Here is a 22,090-nt window from a genome sequence, read left to right as displayed (position 1 = left end):
CCCGCCCGGCCCTTCTGTGGCCCCCCGGCTCTCTTCCGGACTGGCATCGTATTGCTTCCAGCTGCCATCCCAGTACATCGCCGCAGTTGTAGCTTAGCAACAACTTCCCAGAGCTGACTATTATATAGGATCAGTTGCATTACTTCTGAAATTCACATCAACATGACACTAATGCCTGTATTTGTAATGTTTGAAATCCTAAAACTCCTCTTAACATTAATTTACTAAATAAGGGCACATACCCCCGAGAATGCCCTCAAAATGTCAAGGTTCTTAAAACTGTCATATTAAAACTCGACACATTTCATTTGTTACAATGCAGTATTTCTGGTTCTCAGCGTCTGCTTCATTTTGCATTTAGGATTCAGTTTCTTATCAGCAAACAACCTTTTTTCAGCAATAAATTCACCCAATATAAACACACATAACAAAACCCAGTTTTGGCAGTTTTTGTTTTTTATTTATTTATTTATATGCATTTCCTGTCCCGTAGGCAATTCAGCAAGTATATATTTTGCTAAATTGAAATGTCATAACAACAATCAGAGATTAGAAATGAAGATTTGGGGCACAGAAACAGAATGTCCTACAAAGTCAAAAAGCAAAAGCAAAAGTCCGAAATCAGTAAATCGAGCCGTCTGTGGGAATTTCAGTTACACTGGAAAAGAAGAATACAAACACAAAAGAAGTGTTGTAAAAACAGTCCACAAAAGAATTATTTAATCAAGGTAAATAAACGTTTAAAAGTTTAATATTTCATCTATAGATCTGCGTATTTTAACCTGGGCATGTCAATCCTGGCCTGGCCAATCTAGTGGAATTATTTATTATTTACTTTTATTAAGTGGCATATTTTATTGGTATCTAGGGAAATAATAGGACGACCCAAAAACTTTAGTGAGTGATAATGTGGTACTGTATTTAAAAAATCCACTGATAAGGAGTTGTTTTAAAAAAAATTAAATCGCATGAAGCATTGCATGTCTAAAGTTAAGAGAATTTTGCTGTGCTTGTCAAATAATCACTTTTTCGTTGGGGGGGAGTCGAGACATTAGATAAAATATAAAAGAAATATTCTACAGTGGTACTTAGACTCAGTAACAAGGGTTGGGAAGAAGTTCTTAACAAACAGAAACCTTTGATTCACCAAAAGTATGGGATACAAAACATATCAGCGACAAATAACCATATTCACATCATAGCAAATGTTTGTCTTTTTCCGCGCCACATTTTTCTTTTTATATCAACAAAGGGGTCAGTTTAAAATGGCACGTCTGTAGCCGGAAGCTTTTTTCTACGTATTTTACTGTAAATTTCGTAACCATTAGGAAACTTGACAGAAAGAAGTCGTGGTTCTTTAAGAGCTAAACTGATTTTTAAGCAACCCCCAGCAAGTCTGTGAATGTGTCAATCAGCAGGCGGTGCTCTTTGATGCCTGCAGCCACAGCCGCTCCTTCGGCCGAAACGCGCTATTAATGTCGCTGCCGGGCCATGTTAGTGTCACCCATCGCGGCGACTTCTGTCTTCTTTCACACTTTTTTGCACGGGGTCTGACCGCCACCGTTTGCACCAGAGACAACCAACAAGCGCTGCTGCTCGGGTCATATAAAAGGAGAGGGATACAACTTAAGTTTAAGCTTTTTTATTTTTGGAAGAAAAAAAATGCCTCAGCTCAATAGCGGCGGAGGGGACGATTTCGGAGCTAACGATGAAATGATTTCTTTTAAGGATGAAGGAGAGCAAGACGAGAAGATCCAAGAAAACGCACAGACCGAAAGCGATTTGGCGGACCTGAAATCGTCTTTGGTGAACGAATCAGAAATAAACCTGAATCCGAATTCAGGAGCAGACCAGGGGGTGAGGGCTGGTCCGTTTCGCGTCATCTGTTTAGATAATAAACTTTTTTCTGTTCTTCAGTGAAGGTTTTTTGTAATTGTTGGTGATATTTGCAGGTGGTCAGACGGGGACAGCAGGGCGAGCACGGAGTCCTTACGGGCAAACATGCGGATCCTGCCGATGGTAAGTCATGGATGTGCAGCGCTGCAGGTCTGTACAGGAAACAGACTAACGATGTGTTTTTAGAAACCGCGAATTACCTTGACAGTACGACCCTAAGGTAGGTGCTGGGATTACTGCAAACGAAAGGTTAATCAACGTAAAAAAAAAGATTTTTATTCGGGGGGGTGGGACGTCATGCTTAGGGTCACCAGCACGTCGCTGACTAGTTATGGCAAAGTTTCTCAGCCTGGTATGAGCTACGTCCCGCGTGTTATTTCTAGCTTAATGTTTATTATATCCATTGTTTTGGAAACACGAGTTATACTTGAAGACAAACCAGCAAACATTTTGGAAGCAGCTGCGAAGCATGTACGGTCAGTTGAATGGAATATTCTGTAGTTGGCCGCTTACCTGGACGATGGTGTGTGAGAATGTGGAAGAAGCTATGTCTGATGAGCTGCAGGATCCTGAGCTGATGTTAGCCGACAAATCTTGTGTACCATGGGTATCATTTTGATCCAATCCCAGTTCTGAGACACGAGGAAGCAAACGTCATAACTCTAGATAATAATAATAATAATACATTCATCCGTACATCTTCAAACTGGTTATCCTGGTCAGTTTTGTGGAGAATAATAATAATAATTTCGTGATGAATTCAATATATTGAGAAGTTCCATTTTAACAGAAAAATGTTATACATGATGAATTTAATCTACAGTATTTCTGCATATTCTAGATACAATTAAAACCTGTAAACTTCAGTAATATAAGCACCTGTTTGCTGTTGATTGTATTCTTGTAAAACTTATTCAGCTTTTATATAGTAGGGCACCCTAAATAGAAAAATGCTATGTGGACAAGCAACTCAGATCAGGTTTTTTCCATGCATGGCTGCTGAATTTGGATATTATCTAAATGTTACTTGTAATATTGTATTATCTGTTTTTATGTGCTCTTACAGAGGAATATGAAGAGTCAAGGAATAATTACATAGACTCTCCTCTACTTGCGAACGAGACACATTCCGAATGGCCTTTCGTAACTAGAAATGTTCGTAAATCGTTATTCAACTCATTTTAAGGGTATAGGCAAGTACAAAAAACTAGGACGCTGGGAGTACGCACGCTACGCTGCTGCACGGCAGGAGTAACGGCCAAAAGCCGTACTAGGCCAGGGGTCTCAAACTCCAGTCCTGGGGGGCCGGAGCCCAGTGTAGCTTAGTTCTTTCCCCCTTCCACCACAAATGATTCAGCTCAAGAGCTGTGTGGTAATTAGCACAAGGAGTTGAATCAGGTGTGTTAAATGAGGGTAAATCAAAAACTTTGTAGGGCTCCGGTCCCCCAGGACTGGAGTTTGAGACCCCTATACTAGGCGGAATTGGTGTGCAGAAAAAAACTTGATGTTGCGGACAGGAAACGGGAGCCCAATGAACACAATTTGGACTTACAGTCCTCTTCGTTCATATGTCTGAAAGTTCGTAAGTTGAAAGTTCGTAAGTAGTGGAGCGTCTGTATTATATCATTTGTTTTGCTCATTAATGCCTGTAACAAAAGTAATGAGGGAATAAATTTCCTCCGATGTTTTTCCATCTTTAGATTCTTTTTGTTATCACATGTGCTTTGTTTAGAAAACTGAACTACCTGATTTCAAATGTTTGTAAAACCCTAACTGGCATGGCACACCAGCAAAAGTTTTCATTTCCTTTCTTTGATTTTGTTTTTCTTTTAGGGTCCAAACATCAAGACAGAGATCGATACAAAGCATCCGCCTTTTCAGGATACCAGTTCATGATGCTGTCTGACCCATACAGCGGATCTCTGTCAGCGTCGGTGAGTTCACATCATATTCAAGCTTCTTGCAATCTCAGGTTTTGCCAATTCTTAATGCCTGGTGCATTTCCAGAAAGAATTGCTTTATTGTCTGTGACAGAAATCAACTAGGTGATCATTTTGTCAGTTTGTCCTGTGTCTTGTTATCTGTCTTTTTGTATATAATGTCTATAATTTTGTAATTGTACATAACGGCATTTCAGTTCTCATGTATGTCTCACACATATAATGTGAATTGACAATAAAAATATCTTTGATCTTTGATCATTCATGCATATGAATTGATGAATTTGCAAACTGTGGACATTTTAAGTCCTATGTGTCATACAACAGGGAACATAAAGGAGAAACACATTTTAAAAATGCTGGTGAAGTTGCCAGATTTTCCCAAGCAAAGGGAACATAACATAAATTGCTTCTGTATGGTGTTAGATCTTTGTTCTGTGTTATATTTTTGGATATATTACCTTGTCACACTCAGTAAGGGTGCAAGAAAAGCCTGTGGCTTCCATTGTGACTATGATTTTCTGCAGATGTGGCCAGTATTTGTTTGTTTGAGCAGAGTTTAAAAAGTTACTAACTGAAACATTGTGTGTGATTGATTATATGATGTATTGCATCTCAAAATTCTTTTTATGTGGCGTGTGTCTGTATATATGGCTGCTTCTGCCACCTGTTACCAATGTCACTGAAATGTGTCAGACTCACACCATGGACGCTTGCCGTCATTCTTCATTATGAATGAGCCCTATTTCGTACTTTATAACTTGTTTAGTGCTGTGAGTAATCTTCCGTATTCCGCGGTAAGAAATTAAGCTCTTTTTACTAAATTAACACACTGAACATTTTGGGGATTAATGTAAGATGGTGTTCTGAAGGGCTCTGCAGCCAGGTGTATGGTTGGAAGTGTATCTGGGTCTGGGAGACTGAATACCGTCTCTGACGGCATTGGAGTACCTGGGTGCTGCGCTTTTCACTGTTTCCCTTGCTTGCTCCAAAAGAGGATTAAAAGGGTACCTGCCCCAGGCTCTCCAGACAGAAGACAGGCCACTCAGGGTAATTAGAGGAGTACAAATAGGTTAAGATGCAGAATATTGTGTCTTTTAAAGAGACTTGCAGGTCCTGGCTTGTTTGGAGATGAGGGGAAGAGCTAGGAGGAGCACCGGCCTCTCTCTCCAGGCTGCTTATCCTGGTCTGTCACACGGCGCATGCATGCACATGTACTGAGGGCGATACACACAGGCGATGACGCCAGTCTGTCACACGGCGCAGGCACGCACATGTACTGGGGGCGATACACACAGGCGATGACGCCAGTCTGTCACACGGCGCACGCACGCACATGTACTGGGGGCGATACACACAGGCGATGACGCCAGTCTGTCACACGGCGTATGCACGCACATGAACTGGGGGCGATACACACAGGCGATGACGCCAGTCTGTCACACGCCGCATGCACGCACATGTACTGGGGGCGATACACACAGGCGATGACGCCAGTCTGTCACACGGCGCACGCACGCACATGTACTGGGGGCGATACACACAGGCGATGACGCCAGTCTGTCACACGGCGCATGCACGCACATGTACTGGGGGCGATACACACAGGCGATGACGCCAGTCTGTCACACGGCGTATGCACGCACATGAACTGGGGGCGATACACACAGGCGATGACGCCAGTCTGTCACACGCCGCATGCACGCACATGAACTGGGGGCGATACACACAGGCGATGACGCCAGTCTGTCACACGGCGCATGCACGCACATGAACTGGGGGCGATACACACAGGCGATGACGCCAGTCTGTCACACGGCGCATGCACGCACATGAACTGGGGGCGATACACACAGGCGATGACGCCAGTCTGTCACACGGCGCATGCACGCACATGAACTGGGGGCGATACACACAGGCGATGACGCCAGTCTGTCACACGGCGCATGCACGCACATGAACTGGGGGCGATACACACAGGCGATGACGCCAGTCTGTCACACGGCGCATGCACGCACATGAACTGGGGGCGATACACACAGGCGATGACGCCAGTCTGTCACACGGCGCATGCACGCACATGAACTGGGGGCGATACACACAGGCGATGACGCCAGTCTGTCACACGGCGCATGCACGCACATGAACTGGGGGCGATACACACAGGCGATGACGCCAGTCTGTCACACGGCGCATGCACGCACATGAACTGGGGGCGATACACACAGGCGATGACGCCAGTCTGTCACACGGCGCATGCACGCACATGAACTGGGGGCGATACACACAGGCGATGACGCCAGTCTGTCACACGGCGCATGCACGCACATGTACTGGGGGCGATACACACAGGCGATGACGCCAGTCTGTCACACGGCGCATGCACGCACATGTACTGGGGGCGATACACACAGGTGATGACGCCAGTCTGTCACACGGCGCATGCACGCACACGTAATGCATACAATAATGTTGAGAACTTGATTGAATTGTGTGCATTTTTAAAATGTACTTTACAATGAAATTACAGCAAGGACTCAAGTAAAGTACTGAGATGAAAACAAGAGAAATGTAAGAATTATACAATAACAAAATGAATAAAAACATCTTACACCCTACTGTACTGCCACGGAAAAAAGCGAAGAGACCACTCTATATTTTTAAACAAATCTGCATTTTTAAATCCTGGTTTAACTCTGGTTCTACGCTGAGCAGCAGGATGCTTCAAGGTTCAAGGTTCAAAATTTCCAAGACAGCAGTACACAAGAATAATTTGTCTGAAAGTTGCTCCGAATGACGCCAGAGTGTAAGTGGGATCTGAAAGTTGCTCCAAATGATGCTGGAGTGTAAGTGGGATCTGAAAGTTGTTCCGAATGATGCTGGAGTGTAAGTGGGATCTGAAAGCTGCTCCGAATGACGCTGGAGTGTAAGTGGGATCTGAAAATTGCTCCGAATGACGCTGGAGTGTAAGCGGGATCTGAAAGCTGCTCTGAATGAGAATGGAGTTTAAATGGGATCTGAAAGATACTCCGAATCTCAGGTTAGACTTCTTACAATGTGGACACGGTGCAGACAGTTTGGCAGCTCCTACAATGATCAATAGCATGTTGGTTTTCGGTGCCCTCTTATTAACCGAGGCTGATCCACCCAAACGAGCAGCATAGGGTCACTCCTATAATTAGAGAAGTGTCTTTGAGTTGGTATCTTAATTTTTGTGATGTACTGTGTTTGGGGCAGAGCTGCTGCCTGTTGATCCTGCACATCTCCTTCAGTGTGGATGTGACACAGGACTGCCGGCACTGTACAATGCCGCAAGGTGAATGTGCTTGGAGGAATAGCAGCAAATTCACGTAGATTAAATTACAAATAATATTTTACGTTAGTATGAAATAGGCCCTCAGAGAGATGCATAGAAAGTTGTCATGAAAATGCAAAATTCTATTTAACTTTAAAAGCTAAAAAGCTTTTGTTTCACCTGTCTACAGAACAGTATTTCCAGTAGTACTATGAAACATTCAGGTGGTCTTTAGCAAACTTAAGATGAACATCAGTTTTTTTGGAGGGCAGTGGTTTCCTCCGTGGTGACCTGCCACGAAAACCACACCTCTTCAGTGTTTTTCTCATGGTAGACTGATGAACGCAGACATTATGAAGTGCAAGATGTCTGCAGATCCTTAATTGTCACTGTTGTTCTTGTTAGAGGATTCTGTGGCAGCACCTTGCTCTGGCCTGTGTAGGAGACCCACTTCTAGGAGAACAGCAGCAGTGCTCTCCTTGCATTTGAAAATAATCTACATATATGTCAACTGATGGAGACCCAAGTGTTCAGAAATATTCTACACATTCATGTCTTGTGAAATATTCTTGTCAAAGGCTCCTCTAAAATCCCTCTTAATTGAGGGATATTGCACTTGAACAGAAGTCTGTTGTGAAAAGTCAGTCATGTTTTTTTTTTTATACAGCATGGTGGGTAAAACTCACATCTGAAGTAACTGGAGCATCTGACTCCAGTCACTCTCTTTTCAAGTGGTCATTGTCCAAGAAGATCACTTCATTTTTTCATCAATGACCTAGTTTGTTTAAACAGGGGTTTTTTTCATCTTTTCCAAAACCAGGACCCCCGTACCGCTAATGTGTGACCACAAAAGACACTATGAACTGAGTAAATAAGGACTTCCGTCATTTTTAGCCTTTTTATCAATTTGCAAAAAAAAATATGCCATTGTAAAATACAGTGTCAAATAAGAATGCCTTTACCTGTTGTTTTGACTACATCCTAATCACATATTAGGAGCCTTTCATGAAGAAATAAAGATGAAGCCACAACGGTTTTCTCACAAATACAAGTACTGTTCAAGGAGTGACACTGCAATCCTTTTACACGACTATGTACATCTACTGTGGATGCTCTCTGCTGTGACCCTCAAGTGACAGCACAGTCCTCTAACAATGAAAATAAAGGCAAATAAATGCAGGATAACGCTTTACATTAACTGCACCTTCATAATGCCTTCATAATGCGTTCATATAACATTCATATGCAGCATATAAGTATACCATAACATCCTAACATACACTAAAACAAACATACGATTATATTGTGTGGTATTATCGTGTAATGTTTGATATTAATGTATATTAAAGCTGTTAATGTATGTTAGGATGTTAAGGTGTACTTACATGCTACTTATGAATGTTCTATGAATGCATTATGAAGGCATTATGAAGGTGCAGTTAATGTAAAGTTACCAAATACAGTAGTGTATATGACATATAATGGCTAGCTTGTATGATAAGACCTGTATTAATGGCCTCTGAGAAGGGCTTTGGTATAGACAGTTTAGCAGTAGTTGGGATAACTGGCCAAGTACTGGGATGGATTTCTCAGGTAGGAGACTTATACTGGTTGGTTGGTTTAGATTGCCAGATAACTAGCTTTATTAGCTGGTTATTGAGCCAGTATGAATAGTTGATCTTGTTCATATTCTGAAAATTATGTATCAGGTGTTGTGTAGCTACTTAGCTGCTCGTTCTGCCTGTCCAGTTTAGTTTGTGTTAGTGGACCTTCAGTATGCTACACAACACGTAAGCGGACCGTCAGTATGCTACACAACACGTAAGCGGACCGTCAGTATGCTACACAACACGTAAGCGGACCGTCAGTATGCTACACAACACGTAAGCGGACCGTCAGTATGCTACACAACATGTAAGCGGACCGTCAGTATGCTACACAACACGTAAGCGGACCGTCAGTATGCTACACGATTCGTAAGCGGACCGTCAGTATGCTACACAACACGTAAGCGGACCGTCAGTATGCTACACGATTCGTAAGCGGACCGTCAGTATGCTACACGATTCGTAAGCGGACCGTCAGTATGCTACACAACACGTAAGCGGACCGTCAGTATGCTACACGATTCGTAAGCGGACCGTCAGTATGCTACACAACACGTAAGCGGACCGTCAGTATGCTACACGATTCGTAAGCGGACCGTCAGTATGCTACACGATTCGTAAGCGGACCGTCAGTATGCTCTCTAGCTGTGCTCTGCTGCTGGTTTATAGTAGCTGACTGTCATTTAGAGATAAAGTTGCTCTGATTGATTACGATCTACTGTTATGGCTACTTGGCATTGAAAACACCTTCTCACTTTTTTTTTTTCTTGCCCGGAATGCCTGTAATAGGTGAGCTCTGTGTCGATTAACCCAAACCCTCTTGTGGGTGTGTTCATTTTTGATCTGCTCTGGTTCATTTATTGTATGCTTTGCTGTGTTTTTTATCACTTATATAAACTTAGTGTAATGAAATATCCTTCATTTTGAAATGTGATGCCGAAAGTGACCGAAATCGATACTGCGCTTCTGTTATTGCAAGCATTTGTGTTTATTTATAGGACATGAACTTGGGGAGGCTTTTTCCAAAGAAAAATGCAATAATTGCTAGTAGAACAAAACAGATGCTTCCATTTTAATTATGTTGCTGACATTTCGAAATTTCGTATCAGTGTAAAAAGTATTTTTTGGTGAAATTACGGAATGACATACAGTTTTTTTCCTTTTTATTATTTTTTTTTCCAAATGTTAAATATCAACTGGAAAATAAGAGTATAGTCACAGCATAATTAATAATTATTCATGTAGACTTGGGCTCAGTGCTGAGTTGAAGAAACTTTTTGGGAGTTTTAATCTCTGGCTTTGCACCAGCTTTACACACTTTTGTAGACTTGGGCATAGTGCCTGAAGGTCTTCCACCGTTTCTGTAGATGAGTTCCATTGGCTCTCATATGTGAATCACTGAAAATATTTTTCATATTTGCTTACTGGCATGGTGAGCCTGCATTTAGCTTTTGTTGTCTCACCTTAGCCGTGGATTAAATGAAGACATACAGCATCATTTTGTGCTTAATGTTTATGTATTAGCTTGGTACATTAAATATCAGAACAGGTTTGCATGGGGCGGCAAGGTGTCCGGTATAGTTACCTCACACCCTGGGAGTTGTGGGTTCGAATCTCTTCCCCAGCTCAAGTTTGCATGTTCTTCCTGTGTCGTTGTAGGATATAATCCCACAGTCCAAAAATATGCTAAGGTTCATTTTAGTTGCCAAATATCCCGTAAGCATGAGTGGCCCGTGATGGATTGACACACCTGCCACGATTATTCTCTGCCTTGTGCGACCCTGCATGGGACGAGAGGGTGTGGAAGATGAAAGGATGGATGGATGGATGGATGGATGGGTTTGCATTATATACTGTGTAGTTTGAGGTGTAGCCTGTATAAAGTATTCAGGGTATGTCTGATATTGTCATAGTGTAGGAGAGAAGAAAAGGTCTTCATGAGAAGTCGCATGTATATATATCTTATTGCAGACAAAAGACTGTCATCTTTTAGCAATGGTGAATTGTTCATTTGCTTATAATTAAGACAAAATAAATGATGGGTTGTTTAGCAGTCACCTGCACTGAGAGCTGTGCTAACCAGTCGCACCAGTGTCAAGGCAAGCAGCATTCATTCTGTCACGAGGAATGCGAGCTTTGACACGCCCGTGTTCTTTTAGGGATGATTGTGTAACGTTGTCACTACTGTGTATCACCACTTATGGATCTGAGAGGAATATGTTAAACGTCAAGTTTAATGACATTGTAATTGATGTTCTGGGTTCAGTCTTTTGTTACTTTAAGTCACCAAAAATTTAAGAATTGTGTATAGATTTTTGTCCTTATTTAACTTTTTATCAAAAATATTTTGGGTGTCAGGTTGAACCACAGTGATTTGAATGGCTTGTCAATACTTCAGTGATTCTTTCTGCCATCCAAATAAAAATTAGAGTGTATAAAACGATCACTTAGTGGTATCTTGTGCACTCTCTGTCTAGGTCATTTACCTGCCAGTTTCTGGAGGGAATTGCTAAATGGTAGCATGTAGGGCATGACGTGTGTAAGGAGCCTTCTTTCAGCTAAGCTGGTGTTGAGAATTTGGTGAGGGCAATGCTGGCCCGTGAGATGGATCCGCTCTGACGATCGCGATTCTGGATGCGCGATCAAATGCATGGTGAGTGTTTGGCTCTGCCTGAATCGCACACGAGCTGCTCAGCACAGCCTTATCTGATTTGTAGAGCAAAGGGTGAGCAATGTGAGAGAGACTGAGGGCTGGGGGGGGTTGGGGGGGTGCGGGGAAGCAGCTTTGCAAAAAACGGTAACCACAAGAGCACCTGAAGAACCTTGATCTTTCAACAGCCGGAGGAGCTCAAAACATTCAGACATCGCATAGCCTCCCTGTTCTGTCTCTGGTCCGGGGTCTCCATCCTCTACATGTGTACTGTGTGCTTCTCAGTACGGGTTTGCCCTGTATTGTAATGAGGAGAAGAAACTGGTTCACTGATGTTCACCTTCGTTTTTGTTTATATACTCGTATGCCATGCATTTCGGAAAACGTGAAGATAAACTTGTATAGCTTATTAGTTGGTCTATATAGCATTTTTTTTGGTAAATACTTTGCTGTATATGGCAATGTGTTATTTGCAGCATTTTGAATAAAAAAATAGACTGTTTATCACTGTTGGAGGTTGGTAGTGAAACACTAACTAAGAAAGTCACTGTAACGATAATCAGTTCGTCTGTATAAAGGACAGATCTATATCAGTCCTATATTATTCAGGAATAGGCCTAAATTCTAGTAATGCATCCCTTGCAAATATGCATATTTAAATAAAAGATTAATATTTTATATTTTCTATATGTTACTTAGAGAATATAAAACATGATATAGCAATATTTGTTGAATTCTTGTGGTATTGTGCCAATAGTTGCTGAAATATAATTTTCTTCTTTGCAAATTGTGCAATTGTCTTTGAGAGAAAAGCCTGCTTAGATGTAGAATAATGGGTAACTGCAGCACTGTGGATGTGTTTAACCGAATCAATTAAAACAATGCAGACTTGTTATAAAATCTACATGCACTTTATCTGTGATCTGGGCTTGTGCTTTTGCATATCAGAAGGTCACATTTCTGTGTTTTTAACTACAGAGCCTGGTAGCATGAGGCAGGAAATGCATCTCAGTGGTCAGCCTGTCTTTCTGCTGCTCTCAGCGACATTCATCTTGAATGGTCCTGAACGTACCGTCACATGTTCACAGTCATCCAGCGGGACGTCTTTCATGCACACTTGTGTCTTAGCTTCCATAAACAACATTGCTGTTATCAGGGCATTCGGGAGTTACGGTGAATGTCGAGCTGCTTCAGACAAAAGAATGGCAGAGACAGTGAGCAGACCAGAGAGCGGCGCCATTGTGTGCACTGACGGGGGTCTGTAACAGCTTGAAGGCGCTTATTTTGTTGGTACAGTTGTGAGGTTGAACCAAATGTGGTTTACCATGGAAAATAAACACACAGCTTCAACCTGTGGTGACGGTCGGCAGTGAAATGGAAACTTACAAGTATCTCTGTGACGGCTTCCCTCGTCTCTCTCTCTCTCTCTGTCAAACAAACAGTAACAGATGAAGCCACGGCTGGCCCCCGGTTCGAGCCCGAGCGACACGCCAGGGGCCAGGTAGATACGCTGAGCGTTCCCTTATTTAGTCACTATTTAGCTTCAAAATACCAGGTGCAGCACAGAATTTTATTCTCGAGTAGCTGTGCTTTGGTCAAAACACGACACAGATGCATGTGTGTCTGCTTCGGGCTCAGTGCGACAGGCCCTGCTGGGAGGCCAGCTGCCAGAATCGGACCACTGCTTTGGCACTGCGGTTTTGTGGCTGCTTTTGGACGGGGATGAAACAGAAGAGGACTTACCTCCACAATCTGTCACATGGTGACAATGACTGAGGGCTGCCGCTTTATATACGAGGGTCCTGCGGCACCGACCCTGTCCTGCACACGTATTCTGCAAGCCTCCACCAAATTAGATCATAAATTTACTGCGAAAATTGAAATAAAATGAGAAGTGTGAAAAGCCAGTGCTGCCCGTTGCCCTAAGAGCCTGGCATGAACTGCATCGTGTCGATACTGTGAGCCTCTACACATCATCATGTGACGAAGACACGGGCAGGTTCATCACGCGCAGCACCTGACTCTAGCAGAGGAGCATATAGTGTGCTTTTGGTGAGCCATGCCTCACAGGATGTGAAGTCACACCTTGCGTCCGCACGCGCTCACATACACCTCACACAGCTGTTTTTCATTACCGTACACTTCCTTTGCTGACTTGCTTAGCATCATGTGTGAGTTTTTAGACGGCATGCATTTGTAGGTCATTTTACTGGTGTAAGTCAAGGTAAATAGGTCCAAGCAAAGTTACGTGCAGTGTAGCATGCAGTGTAGCATGATGATGTTTTCCCAAGGAAAACCCAGAGGATGACAGTTATTAGGCTGCTAATGAGAGTCCATGACATGTTAGGTAGGGCCCTACTCACAGGCCTCATACTACGATCATAGCCTGGGCTGTTAAGGTGACTCAGTACTTCCTGTGGTAAGTGCGAGAGGCCCTATATAGGGGAAGAGAGATTAAATTTAGGTTGCTGTTGTTTAAAGGGGCTAGAAAAGAGCTTTTAATGAATGATGGCATTTAACCTTTAATGGTTTAATTTCCGATGCATATTTCCAATGCATAAATATTCAATGTTAGAATTTCAGTGGCATATAAAATTCAAATTGTGACGACACAGATTTACTTCCATACGATGCTCATTAGAAGCCTGAATGGATGGAAATAGTGAGGTCAAGATCTGCTAAATGCAGCAGCTAAAAAAGTATTTGCTGCTTGGACGTAAAGTGGGTTGTGTACTGAGTTACAGTTTTGTCACAGGGGCACAGAATGTGTGTCAAGACATTTCCTTGATATTTAATAATAAGGCAATTCTGAGAATCTGAAGTTGATGCAACATATTTTACTTTGATTAGTGGATGCTGACTTCTATAAAAGTTTTTAATTAATATTATGTATTTATTTACATGTGATGTGTTGCTTACTGTAAACAGGGAATACTGTGTCCTGTTATCATCTGATTTGCATGAATTAATATGACTGATAATGAAAAGTTTTTCCAAAGATGTGAAAAGCATCTAATGGCTTCAGTGATGGAAAGCCTGAATGAAATGTAACACAGGGATTTCCAAATGACAGTCTCATGCATTTTTAGCTGAAATTTGTGAAGTTTCATTTGTAGATCTTTTCATTTGACAGTCCCCTTGTTCTTTTTCAAATGAATTAGAAGTCTCTCTTTATTTGGTGTATCGATAAGGCACTCTGGCTTCTGATGCTACCTGTTTTCCTGTAAACTCAGGAAAGCAAATCCAGGAGCATGTGAGAGCTCTGTGTGCTTTTCTGGAATACGGAGGTCTCACGCTGGAACACGATATGCTTTAAAATGAATTAAACATTTAGCACACGGTGATAGCGGAATCTGCCTGACACAGACTTCGGTGCTGATTCTAGATCAGTTCCTTCCGTGTTCCACATTCCGGCAGGCTTGTGCAAGCTTCCCTCCTGCCGTGCCCCTGCCCTGCCCTGCCCCTGCCGTGCCCCTGTGAGTGCCCAGGCCAGCCGGAAGCCTGGCATCCAGCTGCGAATGTGGCAGGACTGAGGGCAGAGGCAGTAAGACGTGTGACGCCAGCCGCCGGCACACCGACCTTTGGCGTGTTTGGGGAGTGTTTTGAAACAAGAGTCTTCAGCCCGACCGTGATTAGGTTGTACAAAGCAGTTAAGATTATAGAGAGAAACCCTTGACAAAACTGGAAAACAGTGGAAAACTCAGAATGCAGTGGGCCAAAATGAAAAGGACAGTGGTCGCTCAACAAGTACAGCACTGCACTGACCACGCAAAGGTGGTGGGTCGCTTTGGATAACAGCATCACATAAGTGAATATACTTAGAAATGGTGCTTCTTGGAGATCAGAGAAGTAGCAGTGGGGGCGCAGTGTCCAGCCCCGAGAGCCTGAGATCTGTGCCCATGTATGTAAGGCCTTCTGATCGCAATCCCTTGGCAGGCAGCGTAATCCAATAACTGTCGGGTCCCTCAGCGCGCCCTTTAGCCCCAACTGCAGCAGTGAATCTGGCTGACTGCTGCAGTGAATCTGGCTGACTGCTGCAGTGAATCTGGCGGACTCCTGTCATCAATTTTATGTTGCTTTTGACAAATAGCATCTGCTAAATAATTAATAAATAATAAATAATGAAGCGAAACTAAATCTGATTGACCAGATTGTGGAACTTTTTTGTAAGTACAACCTCATGATGGGTACAAAAATTTTCCAACATGACTGTATTCGTAATAGATATCAAATGTTCATTATTATAACACTTATTTGAATACTTTATAAATAATTTTATGTAGAACCTCTGATTTATTTTTACACTTCTTGTCATGTCACGTATGCGACACTGGATTGTTCTAACTGAGTACGTGCTTATGTCGATGCTCTTTGTTGTCCAAATAGATGTAAACATTGCTTTGAAGAAAACGTTCTGTGGAGAAAATTGATTCAAATAATTATTTCCATGTTTTGTCACTCTTTTGTTTCCAACATGTCAGGCTGAAAGTGAACCCCGTTTGCTGATTATGGGAAATACACATTTTCTTATTGTAAAGGGAACACTGTTAATTATGTTTACATTTTCTATTATGCAGAAGCCACTTCAGCAAAGCACTGTCACAATGTCAGAGACGTGCACTCATGTCCTGCATTTTGTGTGCTGTGATGTGTAAATGCATTAATTCATGCAGGTACAGTAACTTCTGCTTCTCTGTACTCTGGATCATTCTTGTTGATGTGACTGAGAGCCACCTCATGCTTCTCAGTGGAATGACTGACTCCTCCGTCAGGATAGCACCCCACGTAGGGTGTCTGCGGCTTGAGAGCCTGGGGGGGGGGGGGGGTGCTGCATCTCTCAGACCCCCCCACCCCACCCACAGAAGCAGTATTATCTCCGTATATCTGCAGCTGGCTGCACATCCAGCAGTAGAAGACCCTGCCTCAAGGGACAAAGCACTGCACTAGTCATGATCGCGATCCTGGTGTCCAGTGGAGATGCTAAAGGTCTGCCAGAGATGCTCCACCTGAAGGAGAACATCACAAAGTAGAAAAAAACAAGGTCCTACTGATTAAAAACTCCAGGGGACACCCCCTGCTGCACAATTGTTTTTTTATTATTTTCAATCATCTTCTGGAAATATCTATAAATCAGAAAGCTCTCATTCTGTTCTCTTTCCTTTTATGGAAAAAGGTGCAAGTTGCTTACATGTAGGAAATAAGCGATAATCCTCTGACAAAATGGTACAGATTCGCTGTGCAAAGTAGCACTTGATGAAAGCTAACCTTTCCACTGTACTAGAAAGCAAAAAAAAAACATCCCAGTGATCTCGTCTGCCAAATCTTACGCCCAGCCCAGGCAAATTCAAGAAGAGACCATATTTTTAAAAGGGTTAGCATGGTGTAAAGTGTTGGCATGGTGTAAAGTGTTAGCATGGTGTAAAGTGTTAGCATGGTGTAAATCTGACCTGGAACTGTTTTTCAGGAATTTCAGAAATGTAATGTGTCACTATTCAGAGAAGGCGGTTTCCATCATCCCCCTGTGCTGTGTAGGGTTACTCACTACTCCAGTGTCCTCTGACAGTCCCAAAACATGCAGTTTGCCAAACAAGTGTCTTCAGCTTGCTGGGAGTGTGTGATGGTTTGTGTGATGGTTTGTGTGATGGTTTCCTGGGATTGGTTCCAGGCTCCCCGTTATTCCGCATTGAATTAGAGATTATGCAGGACGGATGGATAAATGAGTATCTGCTGCAAATTAGTATTAATAATTTAAAACCACATAAAGACAGAAATGCTTTGTTTGTTGGGATTCATTATGTTGGGAATATTTAAAGTGGGTTACAGTTTCCATTCAAATTGTTAACCATTCACTTGCTGGGCATTACTACTCATGCGGGAAATTTCCGCTGATTATTTAAGATACCGATACCGAAAATGAATTAAACACATTACATTACAAAAACGCAATGAAAGAGTATTTATTTTTGGGTAGGAAAATACTAATTCTGACATACGATAACAACAAATGAAAATAAAGTCCCAGAGTGCTACATTTTATATATTTATAACATTTATAACTGCTGTCAGTTACCGTTGTACATTTCAAATAACAATTTATGTTACTTAAATTAACTAACAAAAAAAAATCTGTCATGGCATTAGTGTCGTGTTTATGCAGTAGCTGCTACCAACACTTCAAATAAACTCAGTCTTGTATTTGATCTAAGGTACATATTTCAAGTATTCTGTTACTTAGAGATGTGTTGTTAACAGGGAAATACCTTGCATTTAATCTATAATATAAAGATTAAAATGCATTATATTTTGTTTTCATATCAGCGGAAATGGACATAAAATAAGTACGCATTTGCGCTTTTACAAGCAAACGATTGTCCACATATCGTTTTTAAAGGTGAATGCGTACCAGTTATATCCATCCCTGGTTATTAATCACTGAAAGCCAGTGTCCTTGACTACAGAGAAGGTTTGATAATTAAGTGTGATAAACCTCCTAATTTTCTGAGTAACATCTTTTGATTTCACTCTGAACTGAATTTCTTTTGCTATGAAACGCTTGTGTTACTGATGGTGTGAGTACAGCATTCTTTACTGGAATGGATTTGCTTTTCAGAAACACTTCCTATGCTTTGCTGACTCACAGTGAGGTGAACAATCACATTTGTTGCGTGGAAATTTTAGGTGGTAGACCCACCTCAAGAAATTTTCGGAGATCAGTGTATGTAAAATGCATTTCTAATGTCCTTTTCACAAACCAGGGTACCAGGATACTGCTCACCCTGGACCACCGTGAGGAACAGAGAAACTCACTGGAAGGCAAAACAGATCCTGGAAGTAAAGGCAGTACCTGAGTATAGTTAGCTCTATCAGAAAGTGTCCCCCCTTGCATGTGGAGTACCTGAGTATAGTTAGCTCTATCAGAAAGTGTCCCCCCTTGCATGTGGAGTACCTGAGTATAGTTAGCTCTATCAGAAAGTGTCCCCCCTTGCATGTGGAGTACCTGAGTATAGTTAGCTCTATCAGAAAGTGTCCCCCCTTGCATGTGGAGTACCTGAGTATAGTTAGCTCTATCAGAAAGTGTCCCCCCTTGCATGTGGAGTACCTGAGTATAGTTAGCTCTATCAGAAAGTGTCCCCCCTTGCATGTGGAGTACCTGAGTATAGTTAGCTGTATCAGAAAGTGTCCCCCCTTGCATGTGGAGTACCTGAGTATAGTTAGCTCTCTCAGAAAGTGTCCCCCCTTGCATGTGGAGTACCTGAGTATAGTTAGCTCTATCAGAAAGTGTCCCCCCCTGCGTGTGGTTTTATACAGTGATAATATTTTTTACTCATACAGTCATATAGTGTTTGATTACCTCAGGCGATAAGAGAAGACGGATCGTTTTTAAGCAGTTTCTGGTAGGACGCTCCTCAGAATAGTCTCAGGCTTTCCTTCAGCCTCTAGTCTCTGTGGGTAGTGTTCAAAGTGTGATGACTAATGTAGAGCATTCAGCTTATATCATAGACTGACTGATGCGAAAACCACACTATAAACAGTGATGAGGAGGCTATTCATCTTATTGTATTTGGTTTGACAGTGAGCAATTTGTTATTTCGTGGCTCGTGTTTGCTGAGTGCCGATTGTGCTCATGTTACATGTTACAAAATCCATTTTATCTTTGTTAAGTTACATGCAGCAGATTAAAGTCAATTATACAACACTTAGTTCCAACCAAGAAATCTGATTGGACAAGAGGCGTTCTATGAGGCCGGTTATCAGAGTCAATTACACAGTTTTATTAATACTAATATACATCTTATATTTCCAGCTTATACTGCTCTTTAGTTACATGAAATACGTATTGCAAATAGTTGTGGTGCAGTTCAATAAATTATGAGCGCATTTATTTACAGTACAGAATGTTTACCTGTTCTCCTTATGCATTTATCTGTCCATCTGTTCATCTATCCATCTTCTGCCTGCTTATCCTGTGCCTGGATCCCACCCCAATCAGCTTGGAGCACAAGGATGGGATGTATTTTTTGAAAAAATACAGATTACAGCAGTGATTCTCAACGGGTGACATCATTTGTCCTGAATTTTGGTTGTGATTTACTGACCAAGGAATAATATGGGTCCTGAGGCTTCACCAGCTGAGCATGAGAGAGACGACATGAGATTGACAAGACGGTTGTTTTGGCAGCTGCAGTTTTTCAGGTTCATGGTTTACTGGTCAATCTATATCTCATCAACACCTATTGTCATGAGCTAATGACTAGAAGAAGAATGTTACAAGTACTATTGGGCCAAATGCAGTTCCAAGTACTAGAGAGCCGAATGTAGTCCTGAGTACTATACAGGCCAAATGCAGTTCCAAGTACTAGAGAGCCGAATGTAGTCCTGAGTACTATACAGGCCAAATGCAGTTCCAAGTACTAGAGAGCCGAATGTAGTCCTGAGTACTATGTGGGCCAAATGCCGTTCTGAGTACTAGTGTGTCAAATGTAGTCCTGAGTACTATGTGGGCCAAATGTGGTTCTGAGTACTGGTGTGCCAGATGTAGTCCTGAGTACTATGTGGGCCAAATGTAGTCCTGAGTACTATGCGGGCCAAATGCAGTTCCGAGTACTAGTGCAGCAAATGTAGTCCTGAGTACTATGCAGGCCAAATGCAGTTCTGAGTACTGGTGCGCCAAATGTAGTCCTGAGTACTATGCGGGTCAAAAAAGGTTCCGAGTAATAGTGCAGCAAATTCAATTCAATTCAATTTTATTTATATAGCGCATTATCACAACATTACATTGTCTCAATGCGCTTTACATTTCTGCCTCGTAAGGACCCCCCATTGAGTAAGCCAAAGGCAACGGTGGCAAGGAAAAACTCCCTAAGAGGAAGAAACCTTGGGAGGAACCAGACCCAAAGGGGGAGCCCATCCTCCAGGGGCCGGCAGATGAGTCAAACAAACAAGATGAAATGACTAAGCTAATACAGACAAGAGGAAGTGACTAAGCTAATACAGGGGTTGAAATATATGTCTCAATGCAGCGGCCGACCGGTGCAGGCACGTGGTGCTTGATGCACGATGGCAGGATTAATAGACACACAGCCGCAGGATGGATGGCGAGGCATCGTGTTGAGCCAAGGGCAGGCAGGTTGGAGGGTAGTTGCCGGAGGTCGAGGTAGATGTCTTGCAGGCCGCAGAGGCATAAACTCTTCAACAACATTGTGCTCCATGGAGCACACCCCAGAAGGGGTGAGGGAGGAAGTAAGAATAATTGTGTATTAGCCAGAGTTGAGGAAATCAGAGGCAGTGCAAGCAAAATGATCGAGTGCAATATTCGTCTAGGCTCCGGCAGATCTGAGTATAGCAGCATGAGAAAGAGGGAGAGACAGGCGGGAACACAGGCATGGGGACTCCCTGAACATCAGCACTCTAGTGTAGAGCTAGAGTGACAGCACTGACGCCTCAGTTTATCCAAAGCCAATGACACCGATCCCCACCCAGCTCATCACCTCATACTGTTAGTCTGACTGGGAGTGAGGGACTAGCTGGAACCAGAACTAGGTTTCCTATACGCTAAGCTATACAAGTGCGTTTTTAATCTAGACTTGAAAAGCGAGAGTGTGCCTGAATCCCGCACATCCGCCGGGAGACCATTCCACAGCTGCGGAGCTCTGTAAGAGAATGCTCTGCAGCCTGCCGTAGCCCTGTCTACTTTAGGAACTAATAGATATCCTGCTCCTTGTGAACGAAGCAGGCGAGAAGGGTTGTAAGGGACCAGAAGATCATTGAGATATTGTGGTGCAAGGCCATTCAGAGTTTTGTAAGTCAATAGTAATAATTTATAATCAATCCTAAACTTGACCGGTAGCCAGTGCAGGGAAGACAGGATAGGGCTAATGTGATCAAATTTTTTAGTTTTTGTTAGAACTCTGGCAGCTGCATTTTGTACTAACTGAAGTTTATGTAGGGATCCAGATGGACAACCCGAAAGGAGGGCATTGCAGTAGTCCAATCTAGAAGTTATAAAGGCATGTATTAGTTTTTCTGCATCTTGAAAGGACAGCAACTTCCGAAGCTTGGCTATGTTCCGTAGATGATATAATGCCGTACTGCTAATGCTATTTATTTGAGCACTGAAGCAGAGGTCGGAGTCTACCAGGACACCAAGATTTCTGACCACTGTTTTAAATTGAGTAGGGAGGCCGCTCGGGTTGGGGTTTACAAACTTATTGCGGGCCTCCTTAGGACCGATTAAAAGAACCTCAGTTTTTTCAGTATTTAACATGAGGAAATTCCTTGCCATCCAACAACGGATGTCTAGCAGACAGTCGGCTAAAGAAGAGAGCTGGGATGCGTCACTAGGTTTAACAGACATATACAATTGTGTATCATCAGCATAACAATGAAAATTAACACTGTAATTTCTAATTATGTTACCAAGCGGTAGCATATATAGATTGAACAGTAGGGGGCCCAGCACTGATCCCTGCGGGACACCATATCTTACTTTAGTGGCTATGGATGACTCATTGTTTACATGGACAAACTGGTAACGATCAGTTAAATACGAACGAAACCACAGTGGTGCTGTCCCTTTAATGCCAATCAATGTTTCCAACCGGTCCAAAAGAATATTATGGTCTACAGTATCAAATGCTGCAGTTAGATCCAGTAAGAATAATAGTGATATACAGCCAAATGTAGTCCTGAGTACTATGCGGGC

At 42.6% G+C, this 22,090-nt stretch overlaps 1 protein-coding gene across 14 annotated transcripts in view; it reads left to right on the top strand.

Moving 5' to 3' along the window:
- Positions 1 to 1,332: 1,332 nt before the first annotated feature.
- LOC111847949 (transcription factor 7-like 2) overlaps positions 1,333 to 22,090 on the top strand; it is a 35,628-nt gene continuing 14,870 nt past the window's right edge. For 5 of the 14 annotated variants that reach the window (XM_072717689.1, XM_072717698.1, XM_072717695.1 and 2 more), the window contains exons 1-3: positions 1,336 to 1,857; positions 1,953 to 2,019; positions 3,730 to 3,830. In XM_072717689.1, the coding sequence (XP_072573790.1) occupies positions 1,663 to 1,857; positions 1,953 to 2,019; positions 3,730 to 3,830 (363 nt within the window). In that variant the 5' untranslated portion in view covers positions 1,336 to 1,662. Of the gene's footprint in view, positions 1,858 to 1,952; positions 2,020 to 3,729; positions 3,831 to 22,090 lie in introns of all 14 variants that reach the window. The other 9 variants (XR_011993647.1, XM_072717686.1, XM_072717690.1 and 6 more) reach the window with 4 other exon arrangements.

Source organism: Paramormyrops kingsleyae, chromosome 10 (assembly GCF_048594095.1).
Source record: "Paramormyrops kingsleyae isolate MSU_618 chromosome 10, PKINGS_0.4, whole genome shotgun sequence".
Lineage (NCBI taxonomy): Eukaryota > Metazoa > Chordata > Actinopteri > Osteoglossiformes > Mormyridae > Paramormyrops > Paramormyrops kingsleyae.
This window is presented reverse-complemented; position numbering and strand designations above follow the sequence as displayed.